A 17,852-nucleotide genomic window follows, 5' to 3' on the forward strand; every position below is an offset into this window, starting at 1 on the left:
TATATTTGCACTGTCGAGTACTATAGTACATGTCATTATACTCTGATTGAGATGCGACAGCATCTTCATTCCACTGCTAGTTGGAATAGTCTGATGCTCCGTTACATCGAAGATTCTCCGAGTGTCGAATAGAAACTCCTAGATTTTACTTCATTTAGCGCATACTTCTGCAAACAATCTACGCCTTAACTGCACCTAGTTAACACACACCTTCAGTTACTCCACGTCTACCGGAACGAGGACGTCGCCGGACAGTCAAAGACAACCATATTCTTTCATATGTTCAATCATTCAGCTTATCTATACTATCCCGTGCATCCCTTATCGCCCTGTTCATCTGGTTTGTCGTCTTAAAATCTAATGTGGTCTCTTGAACACCATTGTAGGCACCTGTTGTACTACACGCAGCCACTATTCGACCACAACAGACCCTGAAAGCTTCTGAAACACAAACCCCTGAGCCCGCGCCGCCATGCGTTTCGATTGCAAAACGACGGTTCATTTAGAACATGATGCTTCAGTCGCCATCCATTCGGTCAGTTCTCGCATCACAGCACAAAAAGAAAAAAGAAAAAAAAAATGAATAAGTGAAAAAGGAAATCAAAGCAGACAAAACAAGAATGCAATAATAAAACCAACGCTCTCAGAAATCTATTCTCAGGCATGTCTATATTTCTCAGGAACTGGAGCCATAAGATTCCATTTCATAGGAAAGATTTCTAGTCGCTTGTGGCTCCTGCGGTTTTAGCAGAAGAATCACCTATTCTCTTCATGAAGGGGCCCTATGGCTATTCGTGGATGCCGTATAACCTTGTCTGGTGGAAGTGGACGCTTGTCAAGGTGGCTACTGAGACCTGATATTGAACTTTGCTCGTTCTCGGCACCATTAGGCTGTATCTATCACCGGGATTACAAGCTTTCTATCAGCGTTGGGTGTTATTGACTTGATACTCCTTTTTTGGGTTACTTGTTGATACACGAGGTAGAACCCCATACATCGCCGAGATTAGTAGAATATCGGTGCCTTGTGGCAAGACCCCAGAGTTTCAATTGCACCCGGTAAGACTCGAGTTACTCAAGAAACAATCCAGAACCGTCTAGAAAAGCGGGGAGAAATTCCTCGTGCAACGAGCAAGGCTTTGTGTCAGACCACCGATGAGGCTTTCGTGATGGTGCAATCGACGCGAGCCTTCGAGATAGGCAACGACAAAGTGCCCCCCGGAGGGCGGGGGTCTCACACAACGCCACAAATTCCATATATAGCACTCTTAAAGTTGTCTTCGCAATTGAGTGTCTGGTATAGCGGGGTAAGTGGTTCACCGTGCGACTCGACTGGACTGGAGTTGCCGCATATGTATGCATGCACGTCGCATATTACATGTCTCGCGTTACGAAGACGCCGCTGCAAACCAAGCAATTTGCCTCCTCCATGACGAATCCCGCATATATATTGCTTCTCGAATAACCGAGACAGTGACGTGTATCCCACAACATGCTATTGTGGGAGGGCGGCGGTACCACTGGACAACACAATAGAATGGCGAAAGTATAGATACGGAGGTAGTGATACAAGTGAGGATCAAGTAACATCTTTCTACTCCCTCGCTTACTTGAATCATATCGATGTGCTGAATTATAAATACCGGTATGCTTATTTATAGTGTGCCAAAGGAAAACTTGGTTCAATCGCCTTACTCCGCGCCAAAAATACACCCCAGTCATTTGTACAAAGAGTATTTTTATTCTGGCAATGCCATGTAAGCTTCGAAGGAATGTAATCTTGAAGCAATTTCCATTTCGAGTCTTTCCTGTCCATAGGGACCTTCACGTATCTCTCCCATCAATACCAGAGATATCACGAGTAAACACTGTCGTCTTATAGCTGTCCTTTTAATCAAATATTAGTAGAGAATAATAGTATTATCTTCTGCAAAGTCACTCACGTCAGGATTGATTGAGATCGGATAGTTTAAGGAAACTAATTTTGAATAACCTGTTGTATCGTCCATGTTAGTAATCCATCTCTCAACATTATCTCTAATCTATATGCTTTCCGAGAAGAGACAGCATCGTCACCAGGTTCAAGGCTATTGCTAGTCGCTAAGATAATCTGCTAAGAAGATCGCTTGGACCTGAGTTCAGCATCTGTGGTGAGCAAAATACGATTCAGGATCCAAAGAAATATAGCTTCTGTTGCTGATCCATTCTGTCACATGTAGTACTATTGTAGATGAAAACTTTGCGGACCCTAGCACGATCGACGGGCAGTATGCAGTAAAAGGGAGAGATCGTGACCGAGCCCTGGATAGCTCGGCGGGTAGTTGTACTGGAGTCAAAGTGTTTCGAATCTTCAACCAAGTCGTGATCAGAACGACAATTCACTATATAGTAGAGCTTATAGAATCGTCTCCTAATTAACTAATAGCCAGTACCAACAGTTAAATCACTACGTCATACACAGTTGGTATATTAACTACCAGCTTTGGTCCCTAACAAGATAACTTAAACCCACCCCATTTGTTTACCTTCGCCCTAATTCGGAACTCACACGACAGCTGGGCTCCATAATTCTGAGCTCATAAATTAGCCTCTTCGATTCAGTGCGTTGCTGCGGTTCACACTTCACCGACTCAACAATGGACCAGTCGCTATAAATAAAAAGAGTCGAATGCCCCTCGCTAAGCCCCTCCGAACCCCACCTGGCAACGCCTCGCGCTCCAATGACCGCCACGACGATCCACCTGCTATGTCACCCTGCATCGTTAGTCGCTACTTAATTAGGGCAACATAAGGCCTTAAGGCAGCAATGCGGTGGGTGGCCAGCTGGACACGGCATCATATAAATCCATCGTCCTGAACACCTTGACTTCTGAGCTTCAGTCTCACCCACTCCTCCTTCCTATCCTCCATACCATACTACCTCCCACTACGAAACCAACCTTCAAAATGGGTTCCTTCCACCACACTGCCCGCAACTGGCGCATCAAGGTCGACAACGGCGTCACCATGTTCCGAGTCGAGGTCAAAGACATGCACGGTAACTGGATTGAACGGACCATCCGTTTGGACGACCACATTGGCAACACCGATGGTAATTCCCTATACTCTGCCACTCTGGTGTCTCAAGACACAGTACACACAGAGGTGGACTAACATCCATGATCTCTAGGCTGGTTCATCTGGGGCGGAAAGAACTTCACCAGCACCGCCCGGAATATCCGCCTGGAGGATACCGAGTGGGGCCCCAAGCTGGTCGCCGTGATGCGCTCGAACAACGGTGGCGACCGTGGTGACCAGGGAATGTTGCTGGGTGATAAGATTGAGAACCGGAACGGCGAGCTTCATTTCACCGGTCCTTGAATGATGCGGCGGGGCTGACATCGATCCATGAGGGAATTTCAATTCTTTGTGAATGTTATAACTTGAAATATATATGATAACCGTTTTTTTTTCTGGTGTTGGTCTTTTTTAGTTGACCCTTCCATAGGAGATGATGTAAAGAGTGCCTATCATGAATCACTAACACATGAGACTTGGTCATTACTACCAACCTTCTGCGAAGATCCAAACATAATTCACGTTACATGCACCGGCCAATGATGGATGGACATGTCATGTCGGGAGTGTATGGTAGCGGTGGAGTCAACCAGATATTCTATAGCTCGATAGATTGGGACGCCCCGTTCCAATCCAAACCTCGCCTGATATCGAAACTAGACCTCGAGTGATCATCGTTGTCCAAGACAGTCAGAGCTCCATTTGAATTACATCCCCATCATAACAAGCTAGGAATACACCACAGGCCTTGGAATATCGGGGATATAGATCACAGACTCCAAAGATCCCACCACAAACAAACACAATTGTAATCGCATCTCGTATCAGAGCAAAGCACTTAAGCAGCCTCTCCTGTCCAGGACATGCAATAGATCACGGGTATCATGCTGGTGTTCGAGGGTTCTTCAGAACTAGTATAAGATTAGAGGACTGTACACTTGATAGCCATCCTTATATACTGTGGGGTAGATGAGAACCAGCCTCTTGGCTGAACTACAGTTTACCTTATATTATTGGACAGCCTACTCTCGGAACATTCCGTTAGAACTAGTAGTTACTAGTACTAGCCACAGGTAATCAGTTAGTACTAGTAGTCAGGCTAGCAAACATTCAATTGATTGGTCTGTGAGAAATATGCCTGCTCAAGCTCTTTAAGGAAAACCTTCAGCTTCGTCCTCTCGACTATTATTTCGCCCCTGTTTCAGTTCCTGGATAGTTAATGAGACTGAGACTCGAGATGTCCTTCTTCTCCCTTTACATCGATCAAAAACCTCCGGCCCGAAATTACGGTATGTGACACAACTTTTCCCCTGTGGTCCACATTGGCTAACCTGACAACCCATCCCTACTCAAGATGTCGTCCCAGACATGTGGCCCTCAATGGACAAACGACAACGACAGCGACACGTACAAAGAACTCGCGCCACAACGTCCCACACATCGCGAGGATGAAGGATTACAAGTTGGTGACCGGGACTCTACGCTCGAGGCCAACCACCGGGCGCAGGAGACACAACCGGAAGCAGCCGTCACACAGGCTTCGGGAGACATCGAAGCAAGCACAATGGCGAAAGCGCACAGAAGCAATCGATCCCAGAACTAGTTTAGGGAGAACGGCCGGATTCAGAAATCGCGGGTCTACCACACGGTAGCTGCGGTAGTTGTGATTATTATTATCATTATCCCGACTATTTTGGCTATGACGCATTGAGACTAAATCGATAGCTCAGTCGGCTGTTAAGAGATGCATGCAATTGCTGTCCAGTCCTGTGTGGGAAGGTGGGATGCTTGGAGTTTTGGTACTGAGGTAATACATCCTGAAGCATTTGGAGAATAGCGAACTATATAGAAATATTCTAGGTTCTGTAGGAGTATTGTGAATGATTCGCTGGGTAGATATGTGGTATATGTAGGTAGGCTAGCTTGTTCTTTTGCGTAGTAAGTATGATCAAAAGGCTGAAGTTTTTTCAACGTAGATATAAAGGTTGCTGGGGTAGTTAGCTGATATATAGTGCCTAGGAACAGGTGGGTCCATCTGAAAGGTGAGGTTGGGATATACTGCAATGAGAATGCTTAGATAGAATCGGAGTTCACATCCGGCAATTGCCGTGAACTCTTGTGGGCTAACAATATTACGCTTTAAAAAAAATATTGCCAGATAGAGGGCTGGAATAAATGCACATCCATAAGCTGAGAAATCCGGTTCGGTACCTCGTCTTAACACATTTAGACGGCTGATCTGAAAAGATACACACGTAGAGAACAAACAGTGGAGGGGAAGGCCCATCTACAGGCAACCCTATATGTTTATTCCATCGTGAGAAAGCTGGCGCCTGGCCACTCAACGCGTTAACATGCTAGCGAGGTGACCTGAGATTCTAACCATCTTAGGGACCAAATATCGGACATTCTCCAAAACAAGCTTACCCATTTCGGGCATCCTGTACCGGCATGCAGGGATTTATATTGACAGGCCGAAGCGGGTACCTGCTTCGAACGAATGATGTACTGTGTATGGACGGACTCAAACAGGATCAACAGAGCTAAGACTAAATGCAGACCTAAGCAATCGGACCCCAAGCCCGGTGGGCCCGACGGTCCACACTGGGCTCCGGTCGTGCCGATTGAGTGCCCGTTTCATTCTCTCGTCGGGATATAGTATGAGGAACTAGACAGGGGTCCCGCGGCCGGGAATTTAGTTGCTGACAATGTTACATCCGTGTGGTAAAAAGCGCGCGAATCGTGCCGCTTACAGGGTCTTCCTATACTCCGGCGTATACCCATATAGAGGCTAATTTGCACTACGGTGGGTTAGGGTTGTAACGCCGGCGAGGGATTTTTTCAAGGTTTCAGTTACTCCTTATTGTTAAATTATCTCTTCTAGTATGGCCTGATTCGGGCCACACGGAGTTAATAGTTCGTCTAAAATAAAGTTCTTAACACTTTATATCCGAAATGAAGGCACTCGTTCTACCATGGTGTCTATAGAATAACTGACGATTGAAAAAGATGAAGTCAAACTCATCAATTGCGTGAATATACAGTAGTGTACAGAATCCACATCGGAGGTTAGTTGAACGCCGCAAAGCAGGAGCTCTGCGCATCGGATTCCTTCCAGCCAACACACTTCCAACAGCTCAACAGCCCAGTCGGATCATACTTCTTCTTTATCTTCAGCAACTTGCCATAGTTCTCATTACCCCACCAGGCCTCTTGCCAATCCTTGGTGAAGGGGTTGGCCTCGGGACTGTAAGCGCCACTACCTGGAGTGATATCTTCGAGAAGCGCAGTCATATCCTGCATCTCAGCTACTTTCTGCTCCCTCACTTCGAGGGTGCTATTCCATGCCCAAAAGCCGTCGGCTCCGACAGACCAGATGGCGTCTCTCCAGGCTGGGGTCGCAGAATTGGGTTTGATGTCCTTGTAGAGTAGAGGTCCGACCACGGGGATGTATACGCTTCCACCTTTCGACAGGAGTACTGAGAAGAACTTCATGAGATCTGCACGACCTGTGGCCGTCTCAAACACTGTTTTGGGGATGAGCCGTGTAGCCGCAAAGTGAGCATTGCCCACAGTGACCGCGTTGGGAACGACATATTTCTGGTAGAACTCATACCAGGACGGGAATTCCTCAATGATTGCAGTGCCACCCTGAGACTCGGCATAGGCGACAGCCTCAGCCAGGGAATCCTCGGCTTCAGATAAAGACAGCAACGGCGTGACATTGATGAATGAGTTGCCACTGATATGACCACCCCAGCCCTCGTGAGCCCACTTGACAGCACTATTCACCAAGATATCGAGGAATGGCAAAACGTTGCTTGAATTCGCCTTCAGGGGAAACTTGATAGAGGCAGAGACTATGCCCACCCGTGGCTCAACACGATGGGTGCTTTCCATCACCACACCAAAGGTGCCACCGCCGCCACCCCGAAGAGCCCAGAAGAGCTCCTGATTCTGACATTTGTTGGCGATCCGATATTTGCCATCGGGCGTCACAACCTTGTATTGGACAACTCTATCAACACCCAATCCATAGACAGGCGATAAGATACTGTGACCTCCGGTTTGTGTCCAACCCCCACTAACGCCTACTGTCGGCGAATAACCCCCAATGAAAGTGACATTATGCGCATGGGCAAAGTGGTAGACCTCATCGAAATTCACACCTGCTTCCACAGTTATCGTATTGTATTTCGAGGTAGCATTACAACCAGTGGGAATAAAAGTAGGGTTGTAGTGCATGGACTGCAAGTGTCGAGTCCACAAAGAGAGAGTGCCTTGACCACTGCTGCGACCCAGGAAGTCATGGCCGCTATTTTTGATTGAAAGACGGGTTCCCGAGCAACTCGAGAATCTGAACGCCTCGACCACATCCTTTGGTCCCTTGACCTCCAGCGAGAAGGAAGGCATGTTTCCTTGATTACATGAGGCTGCGAGCGCTTGCGGATTGGTCGGATCCGAGTTGTCAAGTAGACATTGGTTGGCTGGGTCGGATGCGCATATTTCGGCCTGATTATACATGTAACCATTGACGGAATTGGCACGCAGGAAAGGGTCGCTGTAATTGCTCTGAATCACACTGCATGCTGCTTCGTCTGGATCCATAGAGATGCCATTGTACTGAGAGAAGCACGGCAATGAGAACGGCTTCAATGACTGGACCCGTCCACCAAGCGTGGCATTGAAGCTGGCCAAGGTACAGTTATCGGCCGCGGCAGCACCCAGAAGATGAGCGGCCAACAGGACAAGCGAGGTCTTGGAAACCGAAGGCGCCATGCTTCCACAGAGAAAAAGCAACAAGCAAAAACATGCCGAGAGGAATTTTTCGGACAGCGAAAGGCATTTTGGGGGGGGAGGGTTAAGAGTGAGAGTGGAATGGAATACTCGGATGTGGATCGGCACGGCACGTTCCCCGGCGTAGTTTAGTCCCATTGCATATGGAGTCGAAACCCTGACTGAGGTTGCATTGGTGCTTATTTTCCACAGCTGGCGGCTTGTTTCGGACATTCCTTGTCATGCATGGCTGTTTGCTGACACTGGCCTTTTCTCTGAAAAGCATGTACGATCGAAATCTGCAACTCAAGTCCAAAGCGCGATCAATCGCTGACCGACCCTCCATAGCCGTGATGCTCCATGGCCATCCGGAACCAATACTGGGGGAATGTTGTCGCGGTCGTCCCTACGGTCGGGGCAGCGCTTGCGACCCTCATCTATATCCTGCGTCTGATTGCGTGCCGGATGTCTACGGTCGGGTGGCGGTTAGAGGATTTGTTGATGGGTATTGGCCTGATTCTCTCGTACGGAGCCACGGCTTTTGTTATCTATAGTGAGTATAGCATATTCGCCGGTTTCTCTTGCTCACTGCGTGTCCATAGCCGCCTTCAATGGTGTAGGCGTTCCAGGGAATGAACTTCCGCAGGACGAACGTATTCGCCTGCAATTTGTAAGTCGTGACTCGGCATCTGATAGCTACTAGACTTCGCCAACCATATCTTCTAGGGCTCTTGGATGATCCAGAAGTTCTGGCCACCATCCATGGCATTTGTGAAAATATCCATCCTAGTCTTTCTCAAGCGACTACTAGGCACCGTGAAAGCGGTTCGTGTGGGAGTGACCTGCCTAATTGTCTTCACCATTATGTGGGCCTTTACGGAGCTCATGGGCAATATTTTCCAATGCCACCCAGTCCAGTATTACTATGACACCACACTAAACGGCCATTGTATGCCCGGACAGACCAAATTATTCCAAACGTCGGCTTGCTTGTCTTTGGTAGAAGACGTGATCATTTTGCTTTTGCCAATGCCGGTGGTTTGGCGGCTGCGAATCACCGTCCAACAGAAGGTCGGGCTGACAATCGTCTTCTCGCTAGGTGCATTGTACGTTCCCTCGAAGCAAGGTGTCGGTGACCACCGTATGAGCTGACAATCTTAGGGTATGCATTTTCAGCTTGCTGCGTGTGATTGAGTTCAACCACTTTCATACTAATGACCTTGCCTGTATGTCCGAACCCCTCCCCCCGGTCACCTCGATTAATGTCTTCTAGCATCAAGCGCTAAAGAGTCCATTTGGACTGCCCTTGAACTCAATGTCGCTATAATCTGTGGCTGTCTTCCTCTTTTCAAACCACTCGTGCACAGGTTTCTTGGAAAGGTCAAAGCCCAGTCGTCCCGTTCTTTACGCACACCACGCTATCTCAACCGGCTCAGTCAAGACCCCGACGGATTCCATAAAATCAGCGATCCCCATGGTCTAAGGACAAGCAAGAACGTGGTGGTATCTACAGACCCTAGTGGGAGACATAGTTCGGATGTTGAACTTGGCGGGATCACCGTGCATACTGCGATCCAGCAGGATGTGGAGAGTCGGCCAAATACCGGTAGCTCAGACGCAGCGATCGGGACGACATGGCCTCGGTGATCTACATGGAATATGATTTAGATTTAATTTGATATCGATAATGTAAGGCTACATAATCTAGTTCTTTGCGTCAAGTATTCTTCGTTCTCCATTTCAGGGTCCGGCTTTTAACCTGGCGTGCTTCATGTCTCTATCTTCCTTACGAAATCCCCACAAAGCCACACAACTTTCATGCCTATTTTGCAAATTCAGACCTGGCTTACTGAGTTACATGTTTCAAGTCGAGACCTGAGAATGAAGAGCAAAATCAAAAGGCCAAATAGTTACGGGACTGTGCCCTTGTGACATAATGGACCGGGGGTGGAGACTGGTGCAGATCAGTTGTCCTGGACGAGAAGTGGATCAGTGATCAACAGGACTATATTTTCCCATTTATTACCTTATCTGATGCAAGGAGTTTCACGATAGAAGAGTGCCCTGTGTGGACATACTACATGCCCAGAGAGCGAGAAGACTCAGAATGGGATCTATATTCTGTCCTACTACTAGAGGGAAACGAGGAAAGAGGCCAGGTTTTTCAGGTCGCATTTCGTGACAAGACCTGGTCAACTAATGTTAGGGTTTGCTGTAAAAATTTGGATTGTACTATACCCTAACCCTAGTGCAAGAACACAACCCCTATCATTTGTAGGATCCCGGTCCTATATAGTTTATACCCAGTCATATATATAATAAATCTAGCCTAAAGAAGGGGTCGCTTGGTTAAAGAATTCTATTTTTAATATTAAAAAGGAACTCAGTAGGGGATAGCTAACTTAAACCGGCTACTAAGCGGCCCTACAATAGTTTTGCTGTTTAGGTTTAGATGGCGCAAATAGCTGGGAATAATTCATAAATCAATGAATTCATAAGAATAAGCTAGGTTTAGCCCACCAAGATTAAATACACTGTACAGCTCTCGTATATGTAGAGGGAAATTCTCAAGTAAAAATCAGGGGGTGTCTAGAGTTGTCAGATCTCAGAGTAATCCTCCTGCTCGCGTTCTGCCTTACTATCCTGGCGTGTCTTGGGTTTTTTATTTGCTCCCTCCTCCTGGCTCGCAGTGCGCTTCTTGCCAGCCTCTGTTTTATGACCATTCTGATCTTCAGGTTCCCCATTTTGTTGCCTCTCCTCGCCCTTCTCGTTCTCGTCTTCCTCATCCTCTCCTTCTTGTTCCTCTTCGCTCTCGTTTGCATCAACTTCATCAGGTTCATCAGGCTCAGATTCGTCTGATCCAGATTCTTCACTTTCAGACTCCTGTTGGTCCTCATCCCGACAGTCTTCCGCAGCCTGCTTCCTCTCCTTCTTTGCCTTACTGGTGTTAGAAACAAACTGCCTGCCTTTCTGAGACTCCTTCTGTTTCTTCTCATCAGTCTCCTCCTTCTCCTTCTCGCTCATCTTCTCCCATGCTTTTTTCGGCAAGTATCGCTTCCTCGTCCCATCCCCCTGTTTAGCCGTGCCTGATCCCTCTTTCGTCTGCCACTCTTCCTTGCCCCATTGCTCAAGGCTCTTCTGAGACTCATCTTGTCCCTCCTCCTTCGAAGTAGTATAATCACCGCCGCGCTTTTTGTATTCGGACGCCATAAACTGGGCCTGTATCGCATGGTCTGTAAGCACACTACACTGAAAAGGAATCCCAGAACAGAAAGAAAGAAAGAAGAAAGAAACCCACCTTCCTAGCCGACCACTGCCCCGGCTTTCCGCCCTTATCACTCTGTTTGACTTCTTCTTTGACCTGTTCCCGCAGCTCGGGATCGGTATATTTGTCATCGTTGGCAGGCATGTTGGGCGCGATTGGGAAGGAAATCAATTGATTAGATCTATGGAAGAAAAAGGTCACTTTCCCTATATTACTTTTTATAGGGGCCAGAAGTACTGTAACTAAGTGATTGGAATGACATAATTCGATCTCAGATCTGAGCGGTGACATCATAGGGCTCATGCATCATCATGATTTAAATTGGATTTGAGTCTTCGGGTGATCGACATAAATCTTGATTTTACTCCCGAAAGCTTAGATCTGGACTTTTAAATAAGTTTGATTGGGTTGATCGTATTTCTTCTTCTTCTTTCTTTCCTAAGATAGAGTGGTGTTTTGTGGTTTGTTAGTGCCCAGTTACTGTTCTTGTGTAGCTGCCACATGTTGATATGATTCTCCCTGTTAAGGATATGTAAGCTCTCCTTCAAGGAGTACTGCGGGTCACAAGACAGTAGAAAAGATAGTAAATACACTTAAACAAGTTAATAACTAGAGTTTGTCGACCCTATTGCGATCAGGTGATGTAACCCTCTTCGATACTTGTACCACCCCGGTAGGACAATGTTGGTATATTTTCTCTAGAATCAGGCAGTGATGGATATCTTGTAATACCTCACAGACCAAAGAAGGGCTTTGGTCTAGTCAGCTCAATGAGCATTATAGCATCTCTCATCCAAGCCATAACAATAAAGACTCGGTAACACCGGAACAAGAGTACAGGGGTGTGGACGAGGGGCATCACCATCTGCTAAACGCGGAGAGGGCAATTTGGGGGCATAGACCTGGGCAGACATCAGGCATTCACGCATGCATTATGGTGTGACCGTGCAGTCCCTTGGTTTTCCAGGCAGCGTTAATCCCATCCTGATTAGTTTAAGTAGGCGTGCAATAGATGGATCGGCAGAACATCTTCTGTGTATCTTGGGTGGTGAAGCCTGTTCATTGAGAATATTTGGGTGTTAATGCCCGAGCTCTTGGAGTGAATAAGGCCTGGTATCATATCCTCCCTCGGGGAATTGCAGGATATGGCTTCACCTTACTTGGCTCACCGGTGATAGCAATGGTCTTAGCGGTCGTCGATTTACAGAATAGTGTGTTCAGCTTGAATATAATGAACAAAAGTTCCATTAACCCAAGGCCAGAACATTTCCTGTTTTGCAAGGAATGTGTGAACATTGTGCGTCCCAGGCAATGATTCTGTACTATGGAGAGAATACAGCTCCTCAATCCTGACATTGTGTAACGGGCCACCCCAGAATTTATGAATGAAGGGCGGGGCATTCACTCCATGCGCATATAAGGATTCGGTCCATCCAGCGTTATAAAGACCGATTCAGACAAAGTTACCTTTCCAACTGGTATACAATCTTCTTCCTGAGACTCCCTTATTTCAAACGTCCCTTAATCCTTCAACATCCATCAGATCGATATCAGTTGGATCAAAATGACTCTCTGTCTGGTGAAATTATCAGACAAATTCTCCTGCTACACCAGAGGAGAGAAAGAAGCAAGGTTCATATACAACGAGATATTCAACGACCACGAGTACGACACAGTCGTGCTGCCCAAGGCCCCAGTCATCGTCGACGTGGGAGCCAACATCGGGCTTTTCTCTCTCTACATGAAGGAGAAGTATCCACTAGCCAAGATCATCGCCTTTGAGCCGGCACCGGAAAACTTCGAGGCGTTAAACCGGAACTTAGCCTACCACATGGTTTCCACCGTCGTGGCGTATCCATACGCGCTGGGCACACAGGACTGTTCGGCGCCGTTCACGTACTTTCCGAACATGCCTGGGAACTCTACTTTGAATATCGAAGAGAAGGAATGCGAGATCCAACTCTTCAAGGAGAACTACGATGAGGCCTTCGGGGACGATATGTTCAAGGATGCTAAGCAGACCATGGTTCCGGTTAACCGGCTTTCGTATTTCTTCAGCCAGTACCATAGCGACATTGAGACGATTGACCTTCTCAAGATTGATGTCGAGGGTACGGAGTTGGAGGTGCTCGGTGGGATTGACGACGCGGATTGGAACAAAGTGCGAAATATCGTGACGGAAGTGAGTGATCTGAAGGGGAGTCTCGACAAGGTGAAACAGTTACTGGAAACTAAAGGATTCACGGTTAGCTATGGGGCCGCACGAGGGATTCCGGAGATATTTAAGCTGTTCATTGTCACAGCTTGCCGTTGAGTTGGTTTATGGAAATATGGGAGGTGCGCCAGTTATTTTGTTTTACAGTGATGACTTTATGATTTATTTTATTATTCCTAGCCGATCCGCTACAACTAGAGATTGAGTATCTGCAACCATAGGGGGTGGAGAACAGGGCTTCCCACCCACTCAGTCATACTTAAGCCACACATTACACGTGGTTGATTCATAGAATAGGCTTGAACGCTTTCAAAGGCCAAGATAATAGTAGTAAATAGTTTAGGGTGAGTACTAGTAATTAGGCTATGGACCCTATACCTGACTATTATTGGCGGTCATTTGAATCTATTTAAGATAATACAGGGTGGAGAGAATACTGCCGGACTCTTCGAGGAGGCATACTATTTGATTCCTGCAGATCATAGCGACTCACCAAATTGCGGGGCAATCTCAGCTGCATACAGTTGGCAAAATACGTAGAAGGAAATGATATACAAACACAGCTGTAGCGTAGTGATCTGATGCACAAGTGGTCCGAAGTAGAGTAAATCATATCTATTCCCATGGTTCCATGACTTATGGGGCAGAGTTGTAGCAGTAGTATATGCATGATGACCTGTGTTGTGTGCACAGACCCCCAGCCAACCACATCTGCAGCGTGAAAACTACTGATATATATATTTCTGTGATGCCAGCCCTGACATCTGCTCTTCATGTTAATTCGCATATAGACTGTCACGATCAGTTTCACCGGTGGTGATGGATGGCAAGAGTCATGCAAGGAAGTTGACAAGTATGTTATAGCTGAAGGAAACATCTGAGGGACTACTAGAGATTCGCTATGACTGACAATCTCAGGATCATCAAGGAATCCACTGGCCGAGATGTGTACTCCATGGCCAAATCGTTTCCTCCGATAATACTTGATATTGAGTATGGCTCCTACCATCCCTTTTTTGGCTATTATCTTATGAATGAATCGGTCCTAATGTTATGATTCGACCCAGGCTCAAGGAAGAAGATATTGAACGGTTGAAAAAACTCGATAGAGCAATCGTCCGAGAGCAGTAGCCAGCATGGCGAAAGTTTCATGGCACCAATACTCATATATAACCTCCAGTCTCGGCTTGGAATTTGTTCTCTCTGTTCTAGCAGAATCAGTTACAGCATGACAGGAATTTGAGTCTCGCTATGATCGTTCGATTTAGTCCGGGACGTGCTAGGCTAGGACCGCTAGATACCCGAGTGTAGGCGACTGATAGCTATTGAAAACCCAACGAATAGATCCCAGTGGCTCCGTGGAGCAGCCGGGCCTGTCTATGCGCCAGACAGACTCATGAACATAAGAAATCGGAACAAGTGTATGTTAAATAAACATTAAAAATGAAAAAAATGAAGTGAAAAAGAAATGAGGGACGGGCGGGATCGAACCGGCGACCTAAAGATAGCTTGCAATATTTGGTTAACCAATCAGGTCATTGCAATCTTCCACTCTATCCACTGAGCTACCGCCCCATTAGATGTTATTCTGCTTGATAATTTGCATTTATTAATGTAAATAGAAGAATCTCTCGATTAGTATTACTCTATCAGCCCTTAAACGCCTCGCCATAAAACTGTCTAAGATATAAATTAAGGCCGACAGCTATGCCTAAGACCTGAATAAGTGCTAAGAGTCAGTCTAGGATTGACTGAAATCCCAGGGTAGGTTTTGGATGGTTTATGCAGTCCTTCTCCTTACTCTGACCTGACAGGGCAATGGGCGCATTGGCCCCTTCATGGCCTTCCTTGTAGTGGTTGCCTCGACAGTTTCATACAGCCAACTATGCTGGATTCTTAATGTGGTAGATGGCTTATGCAATAGGGCTCTAATGAGGCACTGTATCAGGGCTTCCGACCGCGTACCATTGTTTTCTCCGGGTTAGGTTTTACTTAATGTGTTAACACCATTGAAGATATATATCGAGTGCGGGCGTTCATGTATACTGATTTTGCAACCATATTTTACGACGAGGTGAGCAGGTACAACCACTGCACTGATTTCCAAAGGCCAACAAACATACTGGATACAGATAAAAGTATTTTAATTATCCCGATAATCCACACTCGCCAAATTGGCATTATTCAGCTCTACAATTCCATTGGCCATCAGCAACTCGGAATACGGTTGCTCTGCTGTTACACCTCAATTAAGTAAACCATGAACCACCTGCCCATGTGAAACCCATGCAAGCCCTACCTCCCATTCCTAGAGATGCCAAAATGGCGGCTGATATATCATCTGAGTGTCCTAAGGAGACAAACAGACCTCTCACTGTCGCAAGAAAGCATGCAATCGCTATCGTAGAGAAGCTGGAATAGTGGTTAGGGGTCTTCCAGAACACTTTTCAAACACAAAGAGCCGGTTATGGTGCTTACATATCTGTGGAAGCTGACCCATACCACGAGTTCAAGCTATGTCCGCCTTAATGTTTTGAACAGTGACTCTGAGCTGAAGCTTGCATGGCTGACACCATAGAATGTATCAGTGTGACTGAGTCAAGACACTGTATAGCTGTGCCAGACAGGTGTTGTTTAATGCAATATGACTGCTTGGTCATACATCCGTGGAAAGGTATCAAATAAGACCGTCCTGGGTTGATATACTGAATGTGTGCTGATATTCATATAGGATGTGATTCAGCCAGTGGATATGATGGGAATGCGAGGTCTGGCTCATGACTGTCGGTAAGGTAAAGTGCAGATCATGGCGGCTGGTGACAATATTATGGACTTCACTTTGGCCTTCTCCGTGAGAACATTGCAATGTCAGTGATAAAGCATGGAATTATTCACCAGACATCTCATATATTGATGCTATTGTACACTGAACCAAGTAAAAAATCCCACTAGCGAGCATGGCACACTAAGTCATGCTCCGAGATAGACAACAGTCCTTCACATTATCCTGAGGTACAATATGCACAGCCAATATTCACCTGTTCCTTGAAATGAATCACAATTATACAAATGGCCATGACTAACCTAATAGATTCTTGCCTAGATTTCACCCCTCCTCCACATCCCAAGCCAAGTATCTATTTTGTGCTTGGCTTCGTCAAAGGTATTCATGGCATCTCGGAGTGAGTCTGACACCGCCTGCCACTTCACTCCACACTCACGCGCGGTTTCCTGGAAGTCTCCCGCCAGGATGTTGTTTAGAGCCATGTTCGACGCGATCGAGAGATTTGCTGCTATTGTTTCAGCCGGAACTGCTGAAGCTGCTGGCTCGGGGGCGGTAGCCTGGCCTCTCTTACCTTCAGCACTGGTTCCCATGCGCTGGGCAGGCCTACGCCCGCGTCTGGGTCGCCTAGGTGGGGATTCCGGTTCCTCTACAGCGTTGCCCTCATCGACTACGGCTTGGGTCTCCTCAGGCTGCTTTCGAGGTCTACCCCTTGGCTTTGGAGGGATTCTACCAACTGGCGTAGCTCTTGGTTGGCTCTTGGGCCTAAGACCTGCTCTTTTGGAGGATTCCTCGCCTGGATCGTCATGTTCAGAATCGTCATGTGAAGTTACTCCACTTTCCTTAGGTTGAAGAGGTCTTTGTGTTTCTTGTTGAAAGGCATCTGATGACATACAAAGTTAAATAGCGCTCCGAAAACAGGATAATGATACTAAATATACGAAACTTACCATCTCTTGGGTTGACGACGGGCTTGCGGTGTGTACATCGAATCTTGGATTTTCTACAAGAGCCACATGCCGGCTCCATTTTGACCTTCTTGGCCGGATTCGGTGCCGGTGCGCTGATTGCTTGCTAGGGTACCAATTAGCGTGAATGGGCTACATTGGGAGGAACTGGGAACACTGCAAACCTCGTGCGAAGAAGAACCTTGACTCTGTCCAAAAGTTGAAGTATCCACGGGGCCAATACTCTCCACACTCTGGTTGGACTCAGTATCCAAAATTGGCTCTTCGACACCCAAAGCCGACGCTTTACGCTTAAGCCAATTGCCACCCTTCAAAGCGCTGTCCGACAGACCTGCTGGCATCGGCTCAACTGTACTGGTCTCCGTTCCAACCCGGGAAGGTCTACAACCCACCAGGACACATCCAGGGTCAGGAACAAGAATGGGTTCGTCGAGATCTGCGGCTTCCCTCCCCTGTCTGGCATGGATATCATCTCCCTGGGAACCATCAGACTGAGTAGCGGGGACCGGGGTATTGGGTTCAGTCGGTGATCTAGCTTGGGAATCCAATGATGCGACTGGCGCACCCCTCGCGATACATTGTTCGCACAACTCGATCTCATCAGGAACGTCTTCGGCGCGCGGAGCACCGCAGTTCTTGCAAGGTCTGGCCATCTTCACCGGATCTATTAGTAGCGGCACTTTGGAGAGCCCTGTTCAGACAGAGCGGCGCAATAGCTGTATCAGCGGATCAACAGGGAAGATCGAAAGAGAATTAGTATTCAAGAGGAGGTTTGTAGGCGTTGTGCCT

At 47.0% G+C, this 17,852-nt stretch overlaps 6 protein-coding genes across 6 annotated transcripts; 3 read left to right on the forward strand and 3 right to left on the reverse strand.

Moving 5' to 3' along the window:
* Nucleotides 1-2,946: 2,946 nt before the first annotated feature.
* ABOM_008587 (CVNH domain-containing protein) lies at nt 2,947-3,360 on the forward strand (the record flags this gene model as incomplete). The annotated part of the gene is made up of 2 exons (XM_022535716.1): nt 2,947-3,091; nt 3,170-3,360. 2 exons carry the CDS (start codon nt 2,947-2,949, stop codon nt 3,358-3,360), a joined length of 336 nt encoding a protein of 111 aa, XP_022385792.1.
* A 2,766-nt stretch (nt 3,361-6,126) lies between these two features.
* On the reverse strand, nt 6,127-7,836 carry ABOM_008588 (isoamyl alcohol oxidase; the record flags this gene model as incomplete). Its single annotated transcript, XM_022535717.1, has 1 exon — nt 6,127-7,836. One exon carries the CDS (start codon nt 7,834-7,836, stop codon nt 6,127-6,129), a length of 1,710 nt encoding a protein of 569 aa, XP_022385822.1.
* A 357-nt stretch (nt 7,837-8,193) lies between these two features.
* On the forward strand, nt 8,194-9,480 carry ABOM_008589 (uncharacterized protein; the record flags this gene model as incomplete). Its single annotated transcript, XM_022535718.1, has 5 exons — nt 8,194-8,386; nt 8,436-8,503; nt 8,560-8,939; nt 8,995-9,059; nt 9,107-9,480. 5 exons carry the CDS (start codon nt 8,194-8,196, stop codon nt 9,478-9,480), a joined length of 1,080 nt encoding a protein of 359 aa, XP_022385823.1.
* Nucleotides 9,481-10,431: 951 nt separating this feature from the next.
* On the reverse strand, nt 10,432-11,242 carry ABOM_008590 (uncharacterized protein; the record flags this gene model as incomplete). The annotated part of the gene is made up of 2 exons (XM_022535719.1): nt 10,432-11,052; nt 11,132-11,242. 2 exons carry the CDS (start codon nt 11,240-11,242, stop codon nt 10,432-10,434), a joined length of 732 nt encoding a protein of 243 aa, XP_022385803.1.
* Nucleotides 11,243-12,662: 1,420 nt separating this feature from the next.
* On the forward strand, nt 12,663-13,412 carry ABOM_008591 (uncharacterized protein; the record flags this gene model as incomplete). The annotated part of the gene is made up of 1 exon (XM_022535720.1): nt 12,663-13,412. One exon carries the CDS (start codon nt 12,663-12,665, stop codon nt 13,410-13,412), a length of 750 nt encoding a protein of 249 aa, XP_022385802.1.
* Nucleotides 13,413-16,412: 3,000 nt separating this feature from the next.
* On the reverse strand, nt 16,413-17,716 carry ABOM_008592 (uncharacterized protein; the record flags this gene model as incomplete). The annotated part of the gene is made up of 3 exons (XM_022535721.1): nt 16,413-16,978; nt 17,046-17,169; nt 17,228-17,716. The coding sequence occupies 3 exons, from the start codon at nt 17,714-17,716 to the stop codon at nt 16,413-16,415; spliced, it is 1,179 nt and encodes a 392-aa protein (XP_022385829.1).
* Between the last annotated feature and the right edge of the window lie 136 nt (nt 17,717-17,852).

Source organism: Aspergillus bombycis (assembly GCF_001792695.1).
Source record: "Aspergillus bombycis strain NRRL26010 chromosome Unknown contig00096, whole genome shotgun sequence".
In the NCBI taxonomy this organism is placed as follows: Eukaryota; Fungi; Ascomycota; class Eurotiomycetes; order Eurotiales; family Aspergillaceae; genus Aspergillus; species Aspergillus bombycis.